This window comes from Epinephelus moara, chromosome 22 (assembly GCF_006386435.1).
Source record: "Epinephelus moara isolate mb chromosome 22, YSFRI_EMoa_1.0, whole genome shotgun sequence".
NCBI lineage: Eukaryota > Metazoa > Chordata > Actinopteri > Perciformes > Serranidae > Epinephelus > Epinephelus moara.
In genome coordinates, this window is record NC_065527.1 from 3105382 (window position 1) to 3127544 (window position 22163).

General features: G+C 42.7%; 1 protein-coding gene across 3 annotated transcripts in view; it reads left to right on the forward strand.

Annotated features, from left to right (window-relative positions):
* The window catches only part of adcy2b (adenylate cyclase 2b (brain)), a 76914-nt gene that overhangs the window by 6149 nt on the left and 48602 nt on the right, over positions 1–22163 (forward strand). For 2 of the 3 annotated variants that reach the window (XM_050035414.1, XM_050035415.1), the window contains exons 2-4: positions 9085–9282; positions 20747–20908; positions 21743–21892. In XM_050035414.1, the coding sequence (XP_049891371.1) occupies positions 9085–9282; positions 20747–20908; positions 21743–21892 (510 nt within the window). The remainder of the gene's footprint in view (positions 1–9084; positions 9283–20746; positions 20909–21742; positions 21893–22163) is intronic. The other variant, XM_050035416.1, reaches the window with a different exon arrangement.

The window sequence follows — 22163 nt, forward strand, 5'->3', positions numbered from 1 at the left end:
CTCAGGGTTTATTGAAGAAAACCTGTCAGTGAGCAGGTTATGTTCACAGAGTCTGTTACCATGGTGACTGACTCAGAGTTTCAGTTACCTCTCTTTCTGGAACGGATAACTCAGAGTTTCCCTCATCTCAGGGTTAACTTACTCTGAGTTTTCACATAACCTGCTTTCTGGAATACCCCTCAGTAGACAAGACAAGTACAACAATATAACACAACATTAAAAACAAAGCACAAAACAAAGCATTAAAAACAAAGCAAGACAAAAGACAAGGTGTCTGCAAAGTGCAAAATGTAAATAAAACATTAGATAAAAGAAAAATAGTAAGAGATTGATGGGGTAAGGTAAGGAGATTGATGTGTAGGGTTTAGGGGGATATATCGGCAGAAATGGAATATGATATAATACGTGTGATTTCTTTTGTGTATAATCACCTGTTACCTTAGACGAGCTGTTTATATCTACATAAGGAGCCCTTCTGTAACAAGATTGTCGAAAAAACACAGATTTGTTTAACATAACCTGGCTTTATTCAGTGTTTTTACTAGTTGAAATCACTTGGTCCATTTCTTTTGGAGAGGAGGAGATGTCTTCAGATACTTCATATCCCTGTTAAAACCTCCTTAGTGTCTGGATCTTAAGTTATCAGAGAAAAAAGTTGAGCACACATTTATCATTTAACAGCCTGTCTCCGACATGCCAAACAGGGTAGGAGAGCCTATGATTTGTAACGTGAAACAGCCTTATTCAGTGTTTTTACCGGTTTAAATCAGCTGGTCTGTTTGTTTTGGAGAGGAAGAGACCTCTGTGGATAATTTGGCTCCTGGTAAAAACCTCCTGAACAAAGAACACTAAAGGAATTCTAACCAGGAGAAGTTTCAGCTGGTTGCAATCTTCAGCCTTCACTACTAGATGCCACTAAATCCCCCCAAAACTTACACACTGGACCTTTAGGTGATATTCTGTTAGTTTACACTCTGCACCAGGGGTGTCAAACATATGGCCTGCGGGCCCACCAAAGGGCTTTTAACACCTACAATTGATGCACTTGTGAAGGCTAAGAGGTGTGTGTAGTTACTCTATTTTTCCACCTTGACCACAACACAGTTCTCTAAAAAAACATTATTGTGGTCATGTTTAAAGATAGTGAACATTGTGCAAAATATTTCCAATCAGCAGCTTCGGTACAAAAGAATCTGAATCAGACTAATAAATTAATATTGGTGGAACTCTATTGCTCTGACGCTGCCAAAACTTTACACTTGTAAATGGTTTGTAAGGCAGGAGACAACTTAGCCTGCTTCCTTAATAGCATACAATGGAAATGTATGATATAATGCACATGTGAGTATAGACTGACTGAATGTGGAAACACTGAGACATATTGTTGAAACTGCACTTACATTTCTTAAGACATCTCAGGCTGTTCATCATCTATGTTGTGAATGTTTTCGAATGTTCTTGTACTTCTTCACACAACAAAACAGGGAAAAACTTGGAGGTGTTCTTATTTATAGGTTATTATGCAATGGTTTTACTGGTTCGTCCCACTTGAGGTCAAGGTGGGCAGCATGTGGCCCATGAACTAAAATTATCTCGACACCCCTGCTCTGCAATCTACATCTCATGACAGTGCACTATCTCAACTGAGAAATATCACATTAAAGGAGTTCTCCATCATTTTAGTGTTGCACTGCTGTAAGAACTCACAAGAAACACATAAGGAAAGAACTGAAGCAACAAATGTATTCTGTCTTATAGTGTGGGTCAAGCTCCTAAAAGGCTCAATACTGCATTTCCCTTGTCTTTTAATTTAGGTCTGTCCGCTCAGTGAATGCCCACTTCTTTCCAACTGATACTCCAAGTTTGTAACACAGGCTTTCTGTGAAAAGTTTTTAGTCTAAAAATCTCCAGTCTAGATAACCCTGATATTATTTTCTCAGACTGTTGAGAGCTTGCGGCGCCTTGGTAGTTCACATACCAGTAAGGCTGGGTTCCAGTCTGGCCCGAGCCCCTTACTGCATGCCATCCCCTTTCTATCCTTACCTTTCCTGTCCCTTCCTGTAAGAGCCATGACACAACAAGTCAATTTTGGGCTGTCAGTGAGCGTCTGTTCCTGCACTGTTGGCACAAGTCGGCCTTTTTCACCAGTTTTTTGGCTAATTCAGCATGTTGAGTCAGCGTTGATGGAGACCGCGGAGCTTGTCAATAAGTGAAATCACTCCGATAGCTCTTTTCCACCAAATGAGCTCTGGTGTTTGAACTGGTTCCATTCAGGATTCTTGAAACCTTGGTGCTATCTATCGAACCAGCGTGTGTTTCCACCAGTTTTGATCAGTACTATTGTTAACAGGGATGCATCATCAACAGAGGGAGTTGCACAATGCACAATGGAAGTAATCAGTGGTAGCAAGATGGCAGATCGCGTTGATTACCTGCAAGCTTTTGTCCTCTTATTACAGATTACGTGTAAGACTCTATCTGATCTGTAGAATATGACACGCCAGAGTCCTGCACCGGGTACCTGACGGGTAACCCGCAAAAAGCTGTGTAAGGCAGTGATTGCGAGGAATGATTTCATCATCCTGGCACTTTTCCTCCGCTAGATTTGTAATTCAAGAATGGAGAACCCAGCTTAATGTGAGTGACTGGAGCCTGTGTGTGTTTAATCACAGGTGCAGGTCGTGTCGCGGGAGTTTTATTAAGTGTGGGTGGGTGCAGCTTTGACTAAGACATTATGACAGGTAAAGGGTTGGTCCTGGTGCTGGGCTTTATGGGTATAGGCAGGTGTGGGTTTTCAAAAATGGACCCATGCAGGACTCTGTGACACGCCCACTGATGTCATCATTCTTTGCGCTTAAGGCTCAGAAAAAACAGCTTTTTTTTTTTGTTCCAGCTGAGAACCAACTTTTCAGGTTCCGAATAAACTTATTTTGGTCAAAAATTCTCCAGGCAGGAACCGGAACAGAACCCGTTCCATGTTGGTGGAAAAGGGGTATGATTGGTAGTTCAGCTCAGCACACAAGAAGCAAAACAGAAGTGAGGAAAGTAAACAAACGACTAAAGTCAAGAGGAAGTGAAATCAAAACAATCTTGTTTTATTAAGTAAGATTATTTTTTTAATCCATTGAGCTCTTTAGCAGAAACTGTTTTAATTATTTGTGTTACTGGTCACTGGTGCATCGTAAGTACAATTTACTCTTTTAACATCAGGTTGTGTTGTTAATGTGCTGCCTGGGTAACTAGCGTCTTGAGTCCGTCCTGTCAGTCTTCTGGTTTCTCTTTTTTGAATTACAAATACAGACAACTATCGCCTGCTCGTGCTTCCTTTCACGCAGAATGTACGTGCTGGTTGGCCATCGGCTGTAGTCCTTGCGGTGTGTCCAAGCGCAACTTTTTTGCTTAGTCACAGGTGACGTGAGGCGACATAACAGTCGGCCTTTGTCGCCACTAGTTCTTTGATTTGGGTTTGGTTCGTCTGGGCCTTTAATGTCAAATACAGCAGAAAAACCAAAAAATTAATCTTAGAAAAAAGAAAAAGATTGTAGAAAGCTCCACCAGAGCAGCAGAGGACGATATGAAACTGTTTATGCACGCTGAGCACTACTCTCCATTATAGCTAAAGTGACTGTGATGTGCACAATAGGTGGAGTGCCCCTTTAATGTTGAAAGATGATTGTGATTTTGGGCCGTCAATAGCCTGGTTCCAGACCATAGACCCCGCCCACTCAACTGAGTAGGCTTGCATCTCTGGTCTGGCATACTGCAATGAATTTGCGATTTATCTCGTCCAAACGATGGACGGACCAATGAACGCCGGGGGTGGGGGCGGGTCTAGCGATTAGCCAATCAGCGCCACGCTGATGTCAAGCTGTACGCCGGTGGGTAACTGGTGAGGATAGCAACAATGGCGACCGCTACAGATCCTACAGACCACATTAACGATGCTATCGAGGTATTTCGCCACTACTCGCGTTAATGGAGGACCAAATTAAGGAAGCTGCTAAACTGGATTTAACGGCGATGCAGCTGGGCGTGCACGACGACGGAGACATTTTAAACGGGCAATGCTCGCTTGTTTTCGGCACCCCCGAGGCATGGATACTAATGACGTCAGATTCTGGGTGAGTCGTTGATCTCTACTGATTGGTTAGGGTAAAAAATCAAATTCCCTCCCCCTTGTAAATCGCCTTCAATGGAAGCCATGTCAGACTGAAGGTTCTGGGAGCTTCAGTCTGACACTCAGGCTAGGCCGTCAAGCTAACATTCAGATTTCCCTTAATAAATCCCTGTTGCCCATTTTCTGAGCTGTAATTCCATAAGTGTCTTTACCATTTTCCCATGGCCTTTACATGTACATCATTTATTATTTGGCCGGTGGGGATCTTTGTTTGTATGACTGTAGTTCAGACTGGATTGATCCTGTCAGTGCTGTGCCCTCTGGCCCGCATGATGAAATGACTGTTTCTCCACTCCGTTGTGATGAAGTCCAGCCCTGGGGTGCTGTGACGAATGGATCTGTTCACAAAGTGAAGTAACAAACTCTCTCCTGATGTCTTGAATAGAAATAATCACAAGCACTGTATTCTGAAATAATAGATTTTGAAATGTGTGAACACAGTTTTGTCACATTTCAAATGTGTTTCATTGGAGGCAGTATCAAACTTTTCATTTCATGAGAACAAGTCCTTTGTAAAAGTGATCAGGACTTCAGAAGAGCTACCTATTATGCTTCAAACTGTGTTGAATAATTTATTTCGTAATCTTTTGGGTCAAACGCTGGCTGCTCTGCAACCGTTGACCTTTTTTGGCAGCATGTGTTAACGTTCCTCTGCACTGAAAATGGAGCACTCAACTAAAAGTTTGTTGATTATTGATGGTTTTCATAACCAAGCTGAGCGCAGATTGGAGAAATCTGCCACGAGTGCCGCCTCATCATGCAGAATAAATATTGAACAGGCACCAATACATGCAAAGTGCATACACCACCATGATTTCAACTCCAGCATCTGTGCCCCCTCTCCCCTTCTGTCTCTCTCATAATGTATTTGGTGTGTTTGTGTCATTTCACTGCTGAATTATTAGATTAGCGCATCTCTGCTGCCACTGCTACTGCTGCTGCTATGTCTCCCTGCACCCCCCCTTTTTTCCTCCCAGTATAATAGCTGGATAAACCAGACTGGGCTAAAAAAGGAAATAATTGTTCTGGATGACAATGCAGTATATTATGGCAGGCAGGCACAGCTCCCTCCCTCTATGCCATGTCGAGGGAAATGGCTTTAAATGGTTTCAAAAGGGTTTTAACAGGATTAAATGGCCTACAATCAGAAATGTGCAAAGTGCAGATGCTTCTTTTTTTCTCACCACAGATAAATGAAAATACTGAAGTGGTGAGAGAGCAGCTAACCTGTGGTCGGGTGTCTGTGTGTGAGCATACAGTTGGTGCAAAATGTGTTTTGAGGCCAAAGGATGGGTCTGTGTCACCGCTGTCCACTCAGGTGTCCCTCTGGTATTTGCAGTCTTGCTCACATCCTCATTGCCATTCAGTGTGCGCTCCAGGCTGACTGTATAGCTGGCGTGGCGTCAGCAGTCAGATCCCATGGGATCCCTTTGCCAGTCCCTGACTCATACTACCTCTGCTCCATCCTGCTGCTACACTAATACACAGCAAAATGCTCCCTTCCTGCATTTGCTTTGGCAATACAGCCTCTGTTATTCTCAACAATCAGCTCAGGCCAATAAACTGTCAAATCAGCCCCAAATTCAAGGTTGACTCTGTGACATCTTCTCATGTTGAGCGAATCCAGCACATTTCTGTGCCCACACTGATGTTCATTTTACTGTAAAATCGGTGACATCTAATCACACAGTGGCTTGCTAATTTAACATTTACAGCTGCTGGACCTGTCAGTGCAATCATGACTTTGGAATAACTTAAAAAGCTTTACGTGGGTGTCGGGTAGGATCAGGTCTGTGAGTGCGCTCAGTGTGTGGAAGCTCTCAGCCCTCTCTTTGAGCAAATGATGGTGATTTTGCTGCTGTTCCATAATTTACACAGCCCGAAGAGGGCAAAAGGACTTAGAGAGTACTTTATTCTTACCCCGTGTGTGCATGTTTGTGTACGATGGGCTTTTTGCATAGTAAAGTATTTTTCAGGCAAAATCAGAAGAGGTGCTTTGGCCACAGAATATATAATTATGTTTAGGACGCACAGCCATGCAGAGGTTTGGGACAGGTCAACAGGATGTGCAAAGGATAAAGGCATTGGTGCCGCAGACTCCTCCTGTTAACACTTATAATTTATCACGTGAAACATACTTGAATTTTACCAGATAATTGCACAAATCTGGTTAATCATTTCTCCATATTGGGAACATTTTATTGACCCACGGTTTATCCTAGCATTATATTTTGAGAACATTCATGTAGTGATTGTGCGAATGATATTCTGACAGCTACTTGAGATCATTTGCACTTGATTTTGGAAGTTTCAGGGAACTAAAATCAATAATCTTGACACAGCAGAGTGAGGTGGACACCAAGATGTGAGAGCAAGCTCAGCCCTGCACTGGCTACCGACCAAATACAGGATTGATTTTAAGGTTCTTTTATTCGTTTTCAAAGCCATACATGGACTGACGCCCCCGTGTGTTGCCGAACTTCTCTGCCCCCACTCCAACTCCCGACCTCGTATATCCTCAGAACAATGTCTTTGACTGTCCCACGATCGAGGCTGATGGGTAAGATAGATCGTGGCGTAGTGGTAGCTGCTCCAAAGCTCTGGAGTAGCCTTCATCTCTCAATGAAATGCTCCCCCTCCATTGACACTTTTAAGACAGATCTTAAAACATAGATGTTTTCAGTGGCCTTTTGGTTGTTTGTAGTGGTTTTAATATTTTAGTATTTTATAATCTTTTTTAATTTGTAATTGTTCTTGCTGGTGTTATTCTGTTTTATATTTGTGCACAGTTTTATTGCTTTATATTTATGTGTCATTCATTTATTTAGTCCAGCACTTTGGTCAGCTGTGCTTTGTAAATAAACTTGACTCGTCTTGACTTAGCTGCCTTGTGAAGAAAAACCACAGCCAGATTCATCACTTCTTTGACACAACTGACCTGTTAGGATGAGCGTTTTTTTTTCTTGTGTACATCCTCTTAAACTGTGAACATGACAAAGTGAGAGTGAGGAAGAGGCTGTGGAGGATGAGGAGCGGTGTGAGGGAGGTCTGGTCGGAGTCAAAGGGAGAGATAGTGTGAGTGTGTGTTGACAGCTTCTAAATGCTGACTTTGACAGCGTGAGCGCAGAAGTGATGCTGTAGCACATTCTCTGGGCTCAGACTGTCTGTCTGCCGAACTGTGTGCCGTCTGTTCATCTGTTTGTGTGTGTGTGTCATGTTGTACCTCTATACTTATGAGGACTGAATGTGCTCACTGGGACACAATAACAAGGAGAAATCTCCCAAAGTAAGCACCTTTCTTATGTTATTCTGACCTTGTTTTATTGGGTATCAGGTCGAAGAGAAGTTTTAGGTTAACCTGACCTCTAATAAACATAGACTGCAAGAAATAAAAGACATAGCCACCATAACGTCACCCATTGGTTTGTAGAGTCCAATTTTGAAGCTTCGAGTCTAGCATCTTGGATTGTTGGAGCCAGAAGTGATCATATTTGGATGTGAGGGTGGAGCTGTAGAGGAATCTAACTGGTGGATGGATTACTTAACGGGCCGACTGGGCAGTGTCAGAGGCCCTGCTGGCCTTCAAATGGAAAATGTCACTCAAATTAACATATACCAACCAGGAAGACACACAGAAAGACAACAGATATGCAAAAGAACTGAAAAGAGACAGAATTACTACAAAAGGGGCAAAATAACCAAAAAGAGACACAAAATCATCACAAGAAGATACAAACTGTCCAAAAAGAAACAAAAAATGACCGAAAAAGGGGCAAAACAACTAAAATGACCAGAAAATGAGTACAGGAAGTGGTAAAACAACTAAAAAGAAATAAAAATTACTACAAAAAGGGGCAAAACAAACAAAAAGAGCCATAAAATGACCAAAAAATGGGCAAAACAACCAAAAAGAAATAAAATAATGGCTACAAAAAGGTGCTATACAATCAATAAGAGCCAGAAAATGACTACAAGAATGGAAAAACAACCAAAAAGAGACACAAATTGTGTACAAAAAGGGGCAAGACAACCAAAAAGAGACATAAAGTGACTAAAATAGGGGCAAAACAACTGAAAGAAGACACAAATTGAGTATAAACAAGGGCAAAACAACCAATAACAGCCAGAAAATGACTACAAAAGGGTCAAAACAACCAAAAGAGACATAAAATGACTAAAGAAGGGGCAAAACAACCAAAAAGAGACACAAATTGAGTACAAAAAGGGGCAAGACAACCAAAAAGAGACATAAAATGACTACAGGAAGTGGTAAAACAAACAAAAACAAATAAAAATTACTACGAAAAAGGAGCAAAACAACCAAAAAGAGACATAAAATGACTACAAAAGACCCAAAACAACCTTACAGAAACACAAAATGACTAAAAGAGGCCCATTGTCTCATAATCGGCTTGTGATCTCTCTCACAGACTGTGTCGAGGCCTCGCAGACAGCCTGTCACTCAAAGCAGTCACGCCCTGAACTATGCATCATTTTAAGCCTTATAAGAATTTAAAGAGTGAGTTATATCTACTGTTTGGATACTATGACAATTGGCTTCAAAGCCCGGTACACTTCCCGGGGCCTGCTGTGTTTGTACTTGGAGTGCGCAGGATTTAAAACAGAAGTGGGTGGGACCTCACCAGTGGATGTTATCTTAAGCCTGAAACTGATGTGGGTTGATCAGGAGTTGCTATATTTGATATTCATTAGAAAACTATTTATAGAAAAATCTCAGAATTGAGCTTCAGACTATTTTTGATCACGAGGAATACACACATCTACCCAAATGAGGACTTTCCTTCATCACAAGTACAGATAGTGACACGTTTACTCACACGATACTCGCACTGAATATTCGTCTCACCCCGACTGATGATTATCTCTCTTTCTTCTTCTCTCTCCAGAATACAGAGGACCACTTGACATTCTTGATCACGGTTCCCACTGCTCTCTTTCTCTTCTTGTCCATCTTCATCCTCGTCTGCATTGAGTCGGTCTTCAAGCGTATGCTCGGCCTCTTCTCTCTCCTTATATGGGCCTGTCTGGTCACCATGGGTTACCTGTTCATGTTCTCAGGAGGGATACTCAGCCCCTGGGACCAGGTACATGAATCTCCCTGTGTTATGTGTGTGTGTGTGTGTGTGTGTGTGTGTGTGTGTGTGTGTGTGTGTAATACAACATGCAGATGCATCTGTGACTATGGTTTTACCTACTGTACTGTAAATAGGCTATAACAGCATTTCTGGCTGCACATATGTGGGAGTGCAATCAGTTTAACTGAGTCTTCGCTTGGCTCCACCCACTTAGTTTATGTTGCCATGCCTGTCAAGCTTTCTATTCTTACATGGCACATCATGTAGTTTACAATGGTGGCAGATTTACCACTCAAAATCCTCAGTCATTCCCGAAGCAGTGGGCTCTTGATTTCAGACGGAGGCAGACAAAAGCAGGCTCCTCAGCTGGTGACCGTTGATTCAGTCAGCTGTAGCCACGTAGCTCATTGAGCAGCTAACGTTTCAATGTTTCCATCTGACTCTGCCTGGAAAGAGAACTTTGTAGAGGGATCTTAAACATCCACTTGGCGGCCGAGGCTGCGTGAAGCTGACGATGCTTGTTATCTCTAGTATTATGATTACGATAAAGAGAAGACCGAGACCAGCTCCCACGTATTGAGGAAATCCTACACAATGACTGTGCTGTCTTTAACAGGGCTTTTTATGTGACCCATAAAACCACCAAACAATGTAACATGAAACGCCCCAAGCCTGTGAGGTAATGCTGGGTTAGGTTACTACAAGGGCTGTCACAGGCAACAAAATTTACTTTATGAGCTTGACTTTAAATTTATGTTTCAACTCAGTGCTGCACTGCTGCAACAGTGAGGTCTTAAAACCAGACTTAGAGGTAGGAGACAAATTCAGAGTGCTTATTCTGTCAGGTACAGTGTTTGTTTGTTTGTTTTTTGAAAGGATTACGATGGTCCACGTTGAGAAATAAAACATGAGTGCATGTACAAAATGTGCAGCACACTTCAGTAAAGAGCTTAAAGCTATAGTGCGTAACTTCTACAGGTCCGTAAACGTCCGTTTCACCCAAGCCACTACTAGAGGAGATGACACAATGCTGATTAAGCCGATCGGCTCCTCTAACATCTGAAAAACGGTATTTTTCAATATATATCATTTTTAGTATGCGTGTCGACCGGCAACATTCCTGCGCTGGCGCACAGGAAATGCATCCTCACAACAAGAAGGGAGGGGGAGGGGGAGGAAGAGCGGAGAGTGTCATAGCAAGAGGTAGAGCGCAGGTAGAAAGATTAGTTGTAATAACGCATTATCCGCTGGGAGGCGACAGAAGTTATGCACTATAGCTTTAACAAACAAAAATACTCCATAGCTCCATTTACTCTGAGCTCAATTGAAAATTGATGAATCTATCATTATTCTACTTTAAAAAAAATTCTCCACATGTATGCTCAGCTTGTTGATGGTAGTCAAACTCAAAGTACTTGAAGTACTCTAACCCAGTGATATTTTAATTCCTTTTGACACAAGGTGCAGATTACTTTTGACTTGTAAACTGAGCCATCCAGAAGTTTTTTAAAGTGAAATGAGCCATCCAGCAGCGCAGTGGTGTCGTTATTTTCCATCACTGCAGCAGCAGGAAGCGCGAGGCCAGTACAGTAGCTTGACCCAAAAAAAAACATGTTATGTTCAAACGTTTAAGCCGTTAACGCTGACACCCCTAGTTTCTACTAGTAGTAAGATCGTTATCTGGACTAGGGACTAGGGACTAGGGCGCGTGATAAGTCGTCTGAACAAAATTAATTAGTGTTTTATTCATGTACAAGACCGCTTAACTGTCATGCAACTGGCCGCCACTAGTGGGTGCTACAGAGCCGTCAGACAGCAGTCCCCCTCCCCGCGGTAATGCTCGAGTACACTGGAGTTCTAAATTGGAGAGATGTCCTCTCACAAAACTAGCGCGGTTTGGCAGCACTTTGATCTAGAAAATGAATTCAGCAGCAATGAATCTTTTTTGAGACGTTATATTATTTGTTAACTTTAAGTGAGTTGTTGTCGGTGTTGGGCTGTAACACGTTACAGTAACGGCGTTAGTTTTGGCAGTAACTAATACTCTAACGCGTTAGTTTTTAAATTCAGTAACTCAGTTACCGTTACCAAACGATGCATTACACCGTTATTTTTGGCCAGGTTTTAAAACGGTGTGCAGCATGCAGTATTCCTTTCCCTCTCACTAAAACATTTTAGCCCTAAACAATAAAAGATAGTCAACTAAAAAGTTACTTTTCTCAGTAACGCATTACTTTTTGGTTTAAGTAACTGAGTTACTATCTGAGTTACTTTTTAATGAAGTAACTAGTAACGGTGACTAGTTACTATTTTTCAGTAACTAGCACAACACTGGTTGTTGTCAGATAATGTGCAGGTTTACATTCATACCGCACGCAGCAACGTGCCTCTCATTTCAGCTGGAATTTGATTATAATTTACATGTTGTTTTATTAACTTTAAAGTGAATTGCTGTCATTTCTGTCAGATAATCTACAAGGTTCAATGTGCCCCACATTTCAGAGGCTATTTATTTATTTCAGATGTTATTTTACTGGTTAACTTTTGACTGAGTTGCCGTTATGTTCACATTCATACTGCGCGGCGCAAAGTGTCTCGTATTTCAGCAGCTTTTAAAATCCAACATGGTTGTTGAAGATTGTGATTAAAGTTTTCAAAGGGCTCTTAATGCACACAATATTTTTTGGACAGTGTTTCAAATACTTAACAATTAATTCTGCTAAATTTTGACTGTTTTCTGAGTGTTTTCCTTTTTAGACTGGTCGACTAATCTTAATTAAAATTTTCGTTTAGTTTCCAGGAACATCCCTAATCTGGACATGCTTATGTTTGCATCTTACATTAGAGCATTAAATCCATACGTTGCATCTTAGCTCTGTATTTGTGGTTTTGGAGAAAGCAAAAAATAAGTCACCATTTTAAGTATCTATATATGTATAGTATCATATGTATAGTAAAGCATCACTTTTAGTGCAGCCCCATAAACTTAATTTCAACATGCAGAGATATCCAAAGCTTGACGAGCCTGCCATACATGGTTAGTTACGGTTGCTAAGTTACGATTGTTAGGAAAATGGGTTAAGCAAATGGTCAGTTATTATTAGCAAAAACATGATGATCCATATGGCATCTATCTTCCATGAAGCCCAGCTCTGTGGAGTGCACTGGTTAAAGTGGTCCTGTTGTCAGATGCTTCAGTCTCTGCTCCTTCAGGGTTATCTTTAGCCTCTTTATTGTCTCTCTGACTGAAGCGCTCCTCTCCTGGTCCGTCAGTTTTGGTGGGCGGCCCTCTCACAGCAGGTTTGTTGCCATGTTTTTCCCCATTTTGTAACAGTGGATTTAATGGTGCTCAGTGGAAAGTTCAAAGTTTCTGATATTTTTTAGGACCTAACTCTGATCTGTGCTCCACCAGAAATGCATCCCCAACCTTTTGGGAGAGCTCCTCGGTCTTCATGGTGCCACTTGCTTGGTGGTGCTGGGTCCTTTCAGAACAGGTGTATAATGTACACTAATGATGTTTCTCAAAGTCAAGGATCCTTCCTTGGTAGGATGAGTCCTTCCAAGGACAGATCCTACAGAGGCAAGGCAAGAGTCCTTCCTACATTTGGTGAACACACATTGGAACAGGCAAACGAGTGTCCTCAGGAGTATGTCACATTGGAAAGCGTAAATTACGAGGTTTCTGTCAGTGTTTTTTTATGCTTGTATGATAAAAACTCCTGGAGATGTTAATGTCTAAATCCTGCCGAGCTCCGCTGGCGCAGATTTAATTGAAGAGCCCCCACCTTCACCTCCAGCAAATCATCCGCAATGACTTGTGGGTATATTATAGCTGCTGAGGATGCACATTTGCATCTTTGAAAATTCTCTGAATGAAGGACTCAGTCCTCAGTAGAATTTAAAGGATCCTTGACATTGGAACAGTCCTGAGGTGGGATTTGATGATATAGCATCCTTGAAATTCAGCCATTTAAGGACCCTTCCTTTACTTTGAGAAACACCCTAAGATCAGGTGGACTGTATTTAAGTAATTATGTGACTTTTGAAGCTGATTGGTAGCGCCAGATCTTATTCAGGGGTGTCAGAGCAAAGAGGAAAAATACATCCATTTAAATTACAAGTTGTAATGTAACAAAATTGGAAAAACACCAAAGGAGTTTATGTACTTTTGCAAAGCACTGCAGCAAACCAACCAAATAACTGTACCTGCAAAGGAAATGCACAAAAATATCACAGCAGTAGCAAGCTGAAGGCATTCTCCAGCTATTTATTATTACACTCCCACAAAGTTGGGGGATTCACAGTAGACAGATTAAAAAATGAATCAGCACAGATATCTTAGTTTCTGCTGGTCAGATTCCAACAACAGTGGAGCCCCTGGAATGCAAGCAGCAGCATCTTTTCATTTGACTTTCTCTGCCTGGTCAATGAAGCAAACAATAAATGAATACATGACTAAGAACAATCAAACCTGATAATAACAGTCTGACTTCTGACACGCTTATTTGTTTGTCTGATTACAAACGTGTGAGGAGTGTTCTTCACACATCCATCCATCAGTTTATGCGTGCCTTTGTATACGCTGGCATGACTGTACGTGTGTGCATACGTGCAGTGGAGAGCGTAGAGTTAATTCCACCTGTGACGAGTGTTAATGAGACCTGATGAGAGCTGGAGGTGAGCACATCAGCAGACAGACACATTAGTTTTCAGTGCCAGACTCCTTCTCCCTCTGTCTCAGGAATCCTATTTTCTCAATCTAGCGCCCTGTCCCCCCCTATTCATCAAATCCCATTTTTTCTCTCTCCAGCTTCTACACCTGCCTCCTCCTCTACTGTTAAGACCCCCCCCCCATCCACCCACCTCACCATGCCCAAATTTCCTCTTTCCCCTCGTCCTTCCCCTCCTCTCCCTCCCTCCCCTCTCTGTGGTGGAGATATTTTTATCACCAGCCACCTGTGAGAGCATAATCATTCTGCAATATTAATCACTCTATTCTGCTCCCATGACTCTCCCACTTATATCCCTATCTATCTATCTATCTGTCTATCTGTCTATCTGTCTATCTGTCTATCTGTCTGTCTGTCCCTTTTGCCTTGTTTACACTGCCTCTTCAAGGTGGAAATTGCATGCTGTTATGCCGCCTCGCCGTCCTGTATAAAAGGTACAATCACAAAATGGTGGGACAGAGTTGTCTTGCCTTTCAGCCGGCATAGGTAGTAACAGCGCCGAAACGATGTCTGTATGAACTGGACAGCCGGCAGGATCATGGGTGTCGTGGGTATGTTGTTCTGATGACATGTTATGCATACGACCCACCGCAGGAAATTTAAAAAGTAGCTGATAGCAGTTAGCAGCTAACTCAAAGATGAAGAACAACGAAAAATGTCTGCAGATTTTGAAAAACATGAGGTCTGTGAGCTCGTTACCCTCTGAACAGAGGGCGACATCAGATGTCATATAACAGAGACAGTAAATGATTGTTATCGCCATGTTAAGCCATTGTTATTGTTCATGAAGCGTTGCCGATGTGTACGTGATATGTCACAGTAGAGGCTGATGCTGTCGTGTTACATGTCACAACGTCCTGCCTCTCTCCTCGATGCCGCCATGCTGTCTAAAATCACACACTGGGGCGGCATGATGTCGCTGTTGTTTGGTTCTGTGTAAAAATGCAAAAGTGGCATAAAGAAGGGACTTCAAAGCGGCTCTATAGCGTTGTAAGATATGTAAAAAGGGCGTATGTGTCAGATCCATGGACGTATAAAGAGAACTGGATACAGCATTGGAGGCGGGGTCCTGTTCATTCCTGTGAAAGTTGTTCAGTGCAACATATTCTCTGAGAACAGTTTAAATGATATCCTACAAATTTGATAGCCTGGTGAAACCATCCTGATCTGGCATCGGTTAAAGCTTACCGGGCCAATCACAACGGTTTATTACTTTGGGGTGGGCACGTCATCAGAATAGGAGGGACAAGGAGCAGAGTGATTTCGTAAACAACCAACATGGCTACTGATTTTGAAACTGCGATGGTAAATGTGTTGAAGGAACTGGAATGTACATTTAATTTAAAAGCAGAACAAACGGCTGCACTGAAAGCTTTTATTGAAAAAAGGATGTGTTTGCCGTCCTTCCTACGGTGTTTGGTGAAAGTTTAATTTCCCAACTGGCTCCGTTGATCGGGAAAAAGATGGGACTCAGTGAAATCCCAGTGGCTCTTGTTGTTTCTTCGCTAGTTGCTCTCATGGAGGAGCAGGTCAGGGAAGCGACCAAGCTGGGAATCACAGCCATGCAACTCCGAGTCCACAGTGAGGAGGAAATCCGCAAAGACGGCAACACTCTTTCCCAGACATCATCACAGCTTGTCTCTGCTGTACGCTGCACATGCTTGCCGGTCTGTTTACAGTGGCGTTGTGCTAGCCTACGTCACACGTTTCGTGTACTCTGATTGGTTTTCCGTCTTTCCAATTGCGTGAAGGGGCACTTTGAGTGACAGCCGTTGATACTGCCCCTCGGGAATAGAGGAAATGTACACTCCGTGTCCAGACCCATTCACATTTTGCGAATTGGGTCTTCACAAGCCAGGCTACAAATCTGCATCCCAGGAATGACATTACGTCAAGTACGTCGCGTAATTAACATAAAGTTACGGAGGTTAGGTTTAGGAAGAGAAACATGGTGAGGACATAATATTTCAGGAGCGATTTGGGGTTCAGTATCTTGCTCAAGGATTCTAGTGAACGACCTGCTCTACCTCCTGAGTCACAGCCGCCGGAAATGACAGCTGATATTACCCCAAATCTTCCACATGGTTGGGTCCTTAGAATGGGAGCACTGGAGACTTACAGCAGCTGAGCTAACCTCCAGTTCAGCCCTCCAGTAACTTCAATGGGACTAAAATGATTTAATCATGCGGCTCCTCCAGACCTTTAAAATGTGATCAGACCTAATGGTTTGAATTCTGATGGTGAAACGATTCATTTCCTGGAAGTTATGACACCTAAGACAGTGTAGCCACTTGATAGTCGTTCGTTCACAATGAGAGTCCACAGGAAAAAATCTTTTTGGGTACCATGACATCACATCACAGACCTGGAAGTTGTAATTCCACATTTGGCCACTATGTCAAATTGGCTTCAAAGCCCGCCCGCTCTGCTCCTCCCTCTTGTCCAAATTTGGTCACTTCTGGCTCCAAAGATCCAAAATTGAGAACTCAACGCTTCAAAACACAAGTCCACAAACCAAGAAGTGATGCTGTGGTTACTACATCAGTTATTTTATACAGTCTATTGTCTGTCCGTCTTAACCCTCTGTTCCTCTGAGACTTTTAGTTTATGAGAAGAAAGAGAAAGACAAAGGGAAAGGAAGGAGAAAAACAAAACTTGTTGGATAGCAAAAATCTGGTGGAAAAAAAAAAACAGCTGGATTTGCAGCTTGCTCTCAGAGGGTTGGATTGATTGTGATTACCGAGAGAACAGCATGTCTGGTGAAGCACACAGAGCTAATAACAGTGAAGGCCTGAAAAAAGAGAGGAGGGGAGACAGAGATAGAGAGAAGCTGGTGCTCTGTTCGGTTATTCACTTTCAACCCCTACACCCAAAACACGCTCGCCTGCTCACCCTCTCTCTGTCAGCATACAAAAAAAATATCATGTGCACGGACAGCACAAGCTGTCTGCCACCATCTTGCTGCATTACCCTTTTAGTCTGAGCTTTATTCAATTTCTGAAGGACACGGCTCTTTCCAGAAGGCAGATTGAACATGGCTGCCACACCTGGTACCCCACAGTCAAGACACAGTCACACTAACCTGTGTGTGTGCGTGTGTGTGTTGGCACATACTTAGAAAAGATGGGGATGTGTGCAGCCAAAAATGCTGCCGAGCCTCTTATGCTCATAAATGCTTAAGTGAGCAAGGAGCAAACATTTTAGATGTGGGTATTCAAGCATGCATATCTGTGTGTGTATGGAGGCATGTGAGCGTGCGCTGCCTTTGTCTGAAACACAGAGGAGGGCTGTGCGCTCGGAACGAGGGAGAGCAAAAAAGTAATTGAAGAAGCTGAAGTGAGATGATGGCTGCAGCTCCCATCTCAGGGTGTTGGAGGGCGTATTAGGATTCAGGCCGGAGTGTGTCTGGCTGCCTGCGTGGCAAACAGGAGCAGGTGACGCACCTGAAATTGGACTGCCATTCTCGATTCCCACAGCAGCAAAACAGACTGGACGCCACACACTCCAACTGCCCCCTGTCCTCCGTCTTTTCAGAGGTGGGAGTTCAGGGTTAGGAGTTGGAGGTTATGGCAAAAATACGCAGGATCTTCAAAACACCACATCTGCTCCGACGTCAGCATCCTTCCCCGATGGTTCCCCTAGCAACAGAAAGCCTAAGCCTACACGAAACACCTCTCCCTCTGCTCTCTGTGTTCAGGTCTTCTTTTAGAAAGAACTTGGTCAACCACACAATCACTCCTATCCAATGTTCTAGTCATCTTTTTGCTTGATGAAACACCACACATCAGTAGTAGGAGCAATAAATTCCATGTAATGCTTCACCAAGTAACCTGTCACCGCAAATAATGTTTATAATGCTGATGTCATAAACACTGCGAGGAGCAATCAATTTCTGTCAGGGTTTGTTTTTTAGCAAATCTGATTCACTCCAAGCTGTCACTCTTAGTAGATTCCTGTCTGCACACCGACTCTCTGAACCTGACAGACACAGGAAACAAACAGACAGACAGGAAGGTCAGAGTTCTTCTGGTGTCCCAGTTGAAGCTGTGACCTGTTTGCGCCACTCGCCACCAAAGCCACCATAACAGGAAGGGGTGGACTGACAGCAGGGGAAGTGGGCGGGGTCAAAGCAAGAGGTGAAGGCACAAGGTATCAATGAGAAATGCACAACACACAGGAACACACACACAGATGGGAGGTCAAAGAGGCTTCGACGGAAACCTGGAAAGAGAGAGGACTAAATACAGTCAACAAGCAGGAAGCTCCATCTAAATATTATCAGCAGCAAAGGGCCCTTCCTTATGTGGAAGGAAATATTTCAGATGTCATTGTGTTACATTTCAGTATTTTCTCATGTGTTTACTGTTTTTTGTTTTTAGGCAGTTTTTCTCAGGATTTTGTTTTTTCTTATGCTGAGTGAGCAGCCCACCCATCTTCAATAATTTATCCTGAAATCAGCAGTTTATCGTCTGATCTCTTTGTAAAGAAGAGTGGGCAGCCCACTCCACTGGTGCAGGTGTACTCTGTATTTAGGCAAAAAGCAGACAAGGTGGGAAGATGCAGAAATATACAAATTTGTGGTGGGATTCAACCACAGGCATTGTTGTGATCTATATTTGAACACTGCTGTGGTCATTTTTGGCATTAGTGCAGTGCGTGTATGATCATGCACATCAGCCCAGAATGATCTGACGTATGATGTTAGGTAAGGGTTCTCCCTGAAGGGCTGACGTTCTACCCAGAACCATCTGCCGTTTTGAAAGAAAGAGTTCCTAAAGGCTTGTTGAAAGGAAATGGTGTTAAAGCTCCTCACCTGCAGATATTTAAATATTTACCCATATTTCAAATGGTGTTTTCAAATGTAAATGTATCTTGAATCTGAAGCTGAAAACATACCAGCACCGCCCCTAGTACACACCGGATGCGTCGCACTGCAGCTCGTTAACAGACGACCACACAAAGTTTTTACTTCTTTTACTGAAAGATCTGTACTTCCTCCTCTGCGTTCGCTTAAAATGATGTGTGGGCATCGACTAATTAAGCTTGATTTCTCACCTGAAGAGTCGATCTCCAGAGCTTTGACTCGTCAGGCAATATCTTTTTGGTTTTAATGTTGGGATTGTGGGTCATTTAACTATATATACTAGATATTTATCGACCTCAACAACGAGTCTCTCCTCATCCAGTCAATTAAAATCAATAAGCTTTATTGGCACAATATTTCTTAATAATAATAATGATAATAATAATAATAAGTTAAGACAGTGACAATTCAAAAACAATCCATCCATCATCCAGTCTTTGGCACACACAAGACAGAAACAGCTAAAGAGTTCAGTTTATGCATCCATGGTGAGGAGAGGAGTCGAGCTGCCGTAGGAGCAGAGAAGAAGAGCTGCTACGGGAGCTGATATGTGCAAGCAGAGAGCGAATGGGGAGAAAATGCATTTACTTCCGGGGCAGCGAGGCTGGAAATTGGACAGTGGCGTTAAGTGCGGTGGGGTGGTGGTCCAGGAGCGCCGACATGTGTCTATCCGCAGCCGGTGTGGGCTTGTAATTTAAAAATAATAGGACCGTATTTTTTGATGTGGGGTGTTGGCCAACGGTGTGTTTTAGCCTTTAACCATTTCATTTTACTTTTGTCATAATTGATATTGTCACCATCACAACACCACCTGGTCTACTGAAGTGAGTTTTTTTTGTGTGTGTTTCTTAATGGCTATGTGATACTTCCTGACCCTACTCAACCATTGATTAGTAAAGTAGTGATTTCACAAAATGCCCTCCCATAAAAAGTGATTCTGACCCTTAAATTTGTGGGTTGCACAATACTCAACAAGAAGAACATCTTTTAAAAAATGCTTTAAAAGTTTTTTGGATAAAATATCATAATTCCCTCTTGCTGTTAAAACATCAACAAAGTTCTCATTGAACACATCATGAGAAAGTTATGTTTCTCATTTTTACTGAATAGAGTTCGAACGCATCATAATACAACTCAATGCAACCTCCATTAGTTGCAGTCACTGGGTGCTAACAGCTAATGCTAAGCATTATCAGGGAAACAATAGGGTGTGTCCTCTGACAAGTTGATAATGAGTTTACTGCGTCCTTTTTACCCGAAAACTTCCTCAGTGAAAAACACGTTTTCTGTGCTACTAACCGTCTCGTCACACAACAGTGAGATCACAGAACCCATTTGCCAAACAGTCATTGTATTCTTCTTGTACCTGCACATAACTGATGTGACACAACAGAAAAACATCAGCCACTGTCATCGGGGAACGTCATCTTATTTGCTAAAAGGCCACTGGCAGTTAACAAGGCAAATAATGGCCAATACTGATATCTGGCCAATAAATCGCTGCATTCCGTTCGTTGGAATCGTTCTAAAAGGTTTAACCAGGAAGCAAAAAGCGTTCTCCTATGGGGAAGAGCTGAAGAGCCCTATATGGTTCTGGTTGGCACCTTTAGTTGGCATATTTATTTTGAGTGTGTGTCCACAATAGTTATCAGAGCTGAAGCATGATGGTGTTGAAGGTTTTGTGCCTGCATATTTCTCTGAAGCAGCAGCTGAATTATTTAACACGCTCTGTTTACTTAGATTTATAGACGGAGGAAAAACTGCAAAGTAGAAAAGTTATCAGAAAATATTTCACAACATCAACAGCTTTGAGCAGATCTGGTTTATTTTAGGCAAATGTGTCCCCTCCTATCAATATCTCCCTGTTTCCTGTCTCCAGGTGTCCTTCTTCCTGTTCATCGTGTTCGTTGTCTACACCATGCTGCCCTTCTCCATGAGAGGAGCCATTATCGCCAGCGCCATCACCTGCTTCTCGCACACGGTCACCCTCAGCATCTGTCTGGCCTCCACCGTCACAGAGCTGGAGCCTCTCGTCTGGCAGGTAAGAACTGCTCATGTTAAACTTCACTGTTGAAATGCTCACAGCTTGTTAGCAGAGACGTCTCTGCTGTGAGCTTCCTGTTTTGATGGCGTGAATGATACTGCGCTCTTAGCTGCGGCACAGTTAGCTCCTCTAAACCACGTTGGTAAGGCTGCTCCATGCTCAATTAAAAATGACAAAGTACAACATTTTAATAAGGCCCCGGTTGTAAAACAGTGAACCTATCGTGTATCATCGTGACGCAGCACATTCAGCAAAGCCTCCAGAGTCAAATGAACTGCCTTTTAATGTACTCAGGGAACAGCTCTTTAAACTCTGTCTCACTGTTGATACGGCGGCACAAAGAAAAGTCTCATCACAAAACAGGAACCTCATAATGTTTCCAGTAGGACGCCAAACAACAAACATCACACACAAATGAGACGAGTATTTAAGGTGGAATACAGAAACATGTCGAGGTAGAAAGATAAAGTAGAATTGATTTTGCATCACATGCATCTCTGAGGCTGACACACACACACACACACACACACACACACACACATAGACACAGTGGAAAAGCACACGGACTGTAAAACATGCTGGGAGACACTCATCACCCTTGGATACAGCACCAAGGACAACCTATTGATATGCAGGGCCACATTTTAAAGAGCCTGAGGTTGACATAGTGGTGGAAAAGCGCAGTCGAAGCGTGTGCCGCGGCTCCAGCCCTGTTTTACGACGTAATAATGTCAGCTAACATGTTAGTGGACGGAGGTAGATAGTGGGAAAATTACACACACGGCCTCATCGGAACTTTTTATTGTGTTGCTCTTTGTGTGTTTGTGGCAGATCTTAGCCAATGTGATCATCTTCACCTGTGGTAACCTGGCGGGGGCGTACCATAAACACCTGATGGACCTGGCTCTCAAACAGACCTACCAAGACACCTGCAACTGCATCAAGTCACCCATTAAACTCGAGTTTGAGAAGCACCAGCAGGTACATACACACACACACACACACACACACACACACACACACACAAGGACAGATCTGAACATGTGATTAAACTCTAGTTTCTGGGGATGTGTGAGACACAGTAAAGATGGTGGGTGCTCCTGCTTTTATACACTTTACTGTTAGTGTTTCATTACACAATGTAAAAAGACAGTTCACCCCAAAATCAAAAACACATTTTTTTTTTCTTACCTGTAGTGCTGTTTATCAATCTAGATTGCTTCTGTGTGAGACATCTGTCTGCTAGTCGTGG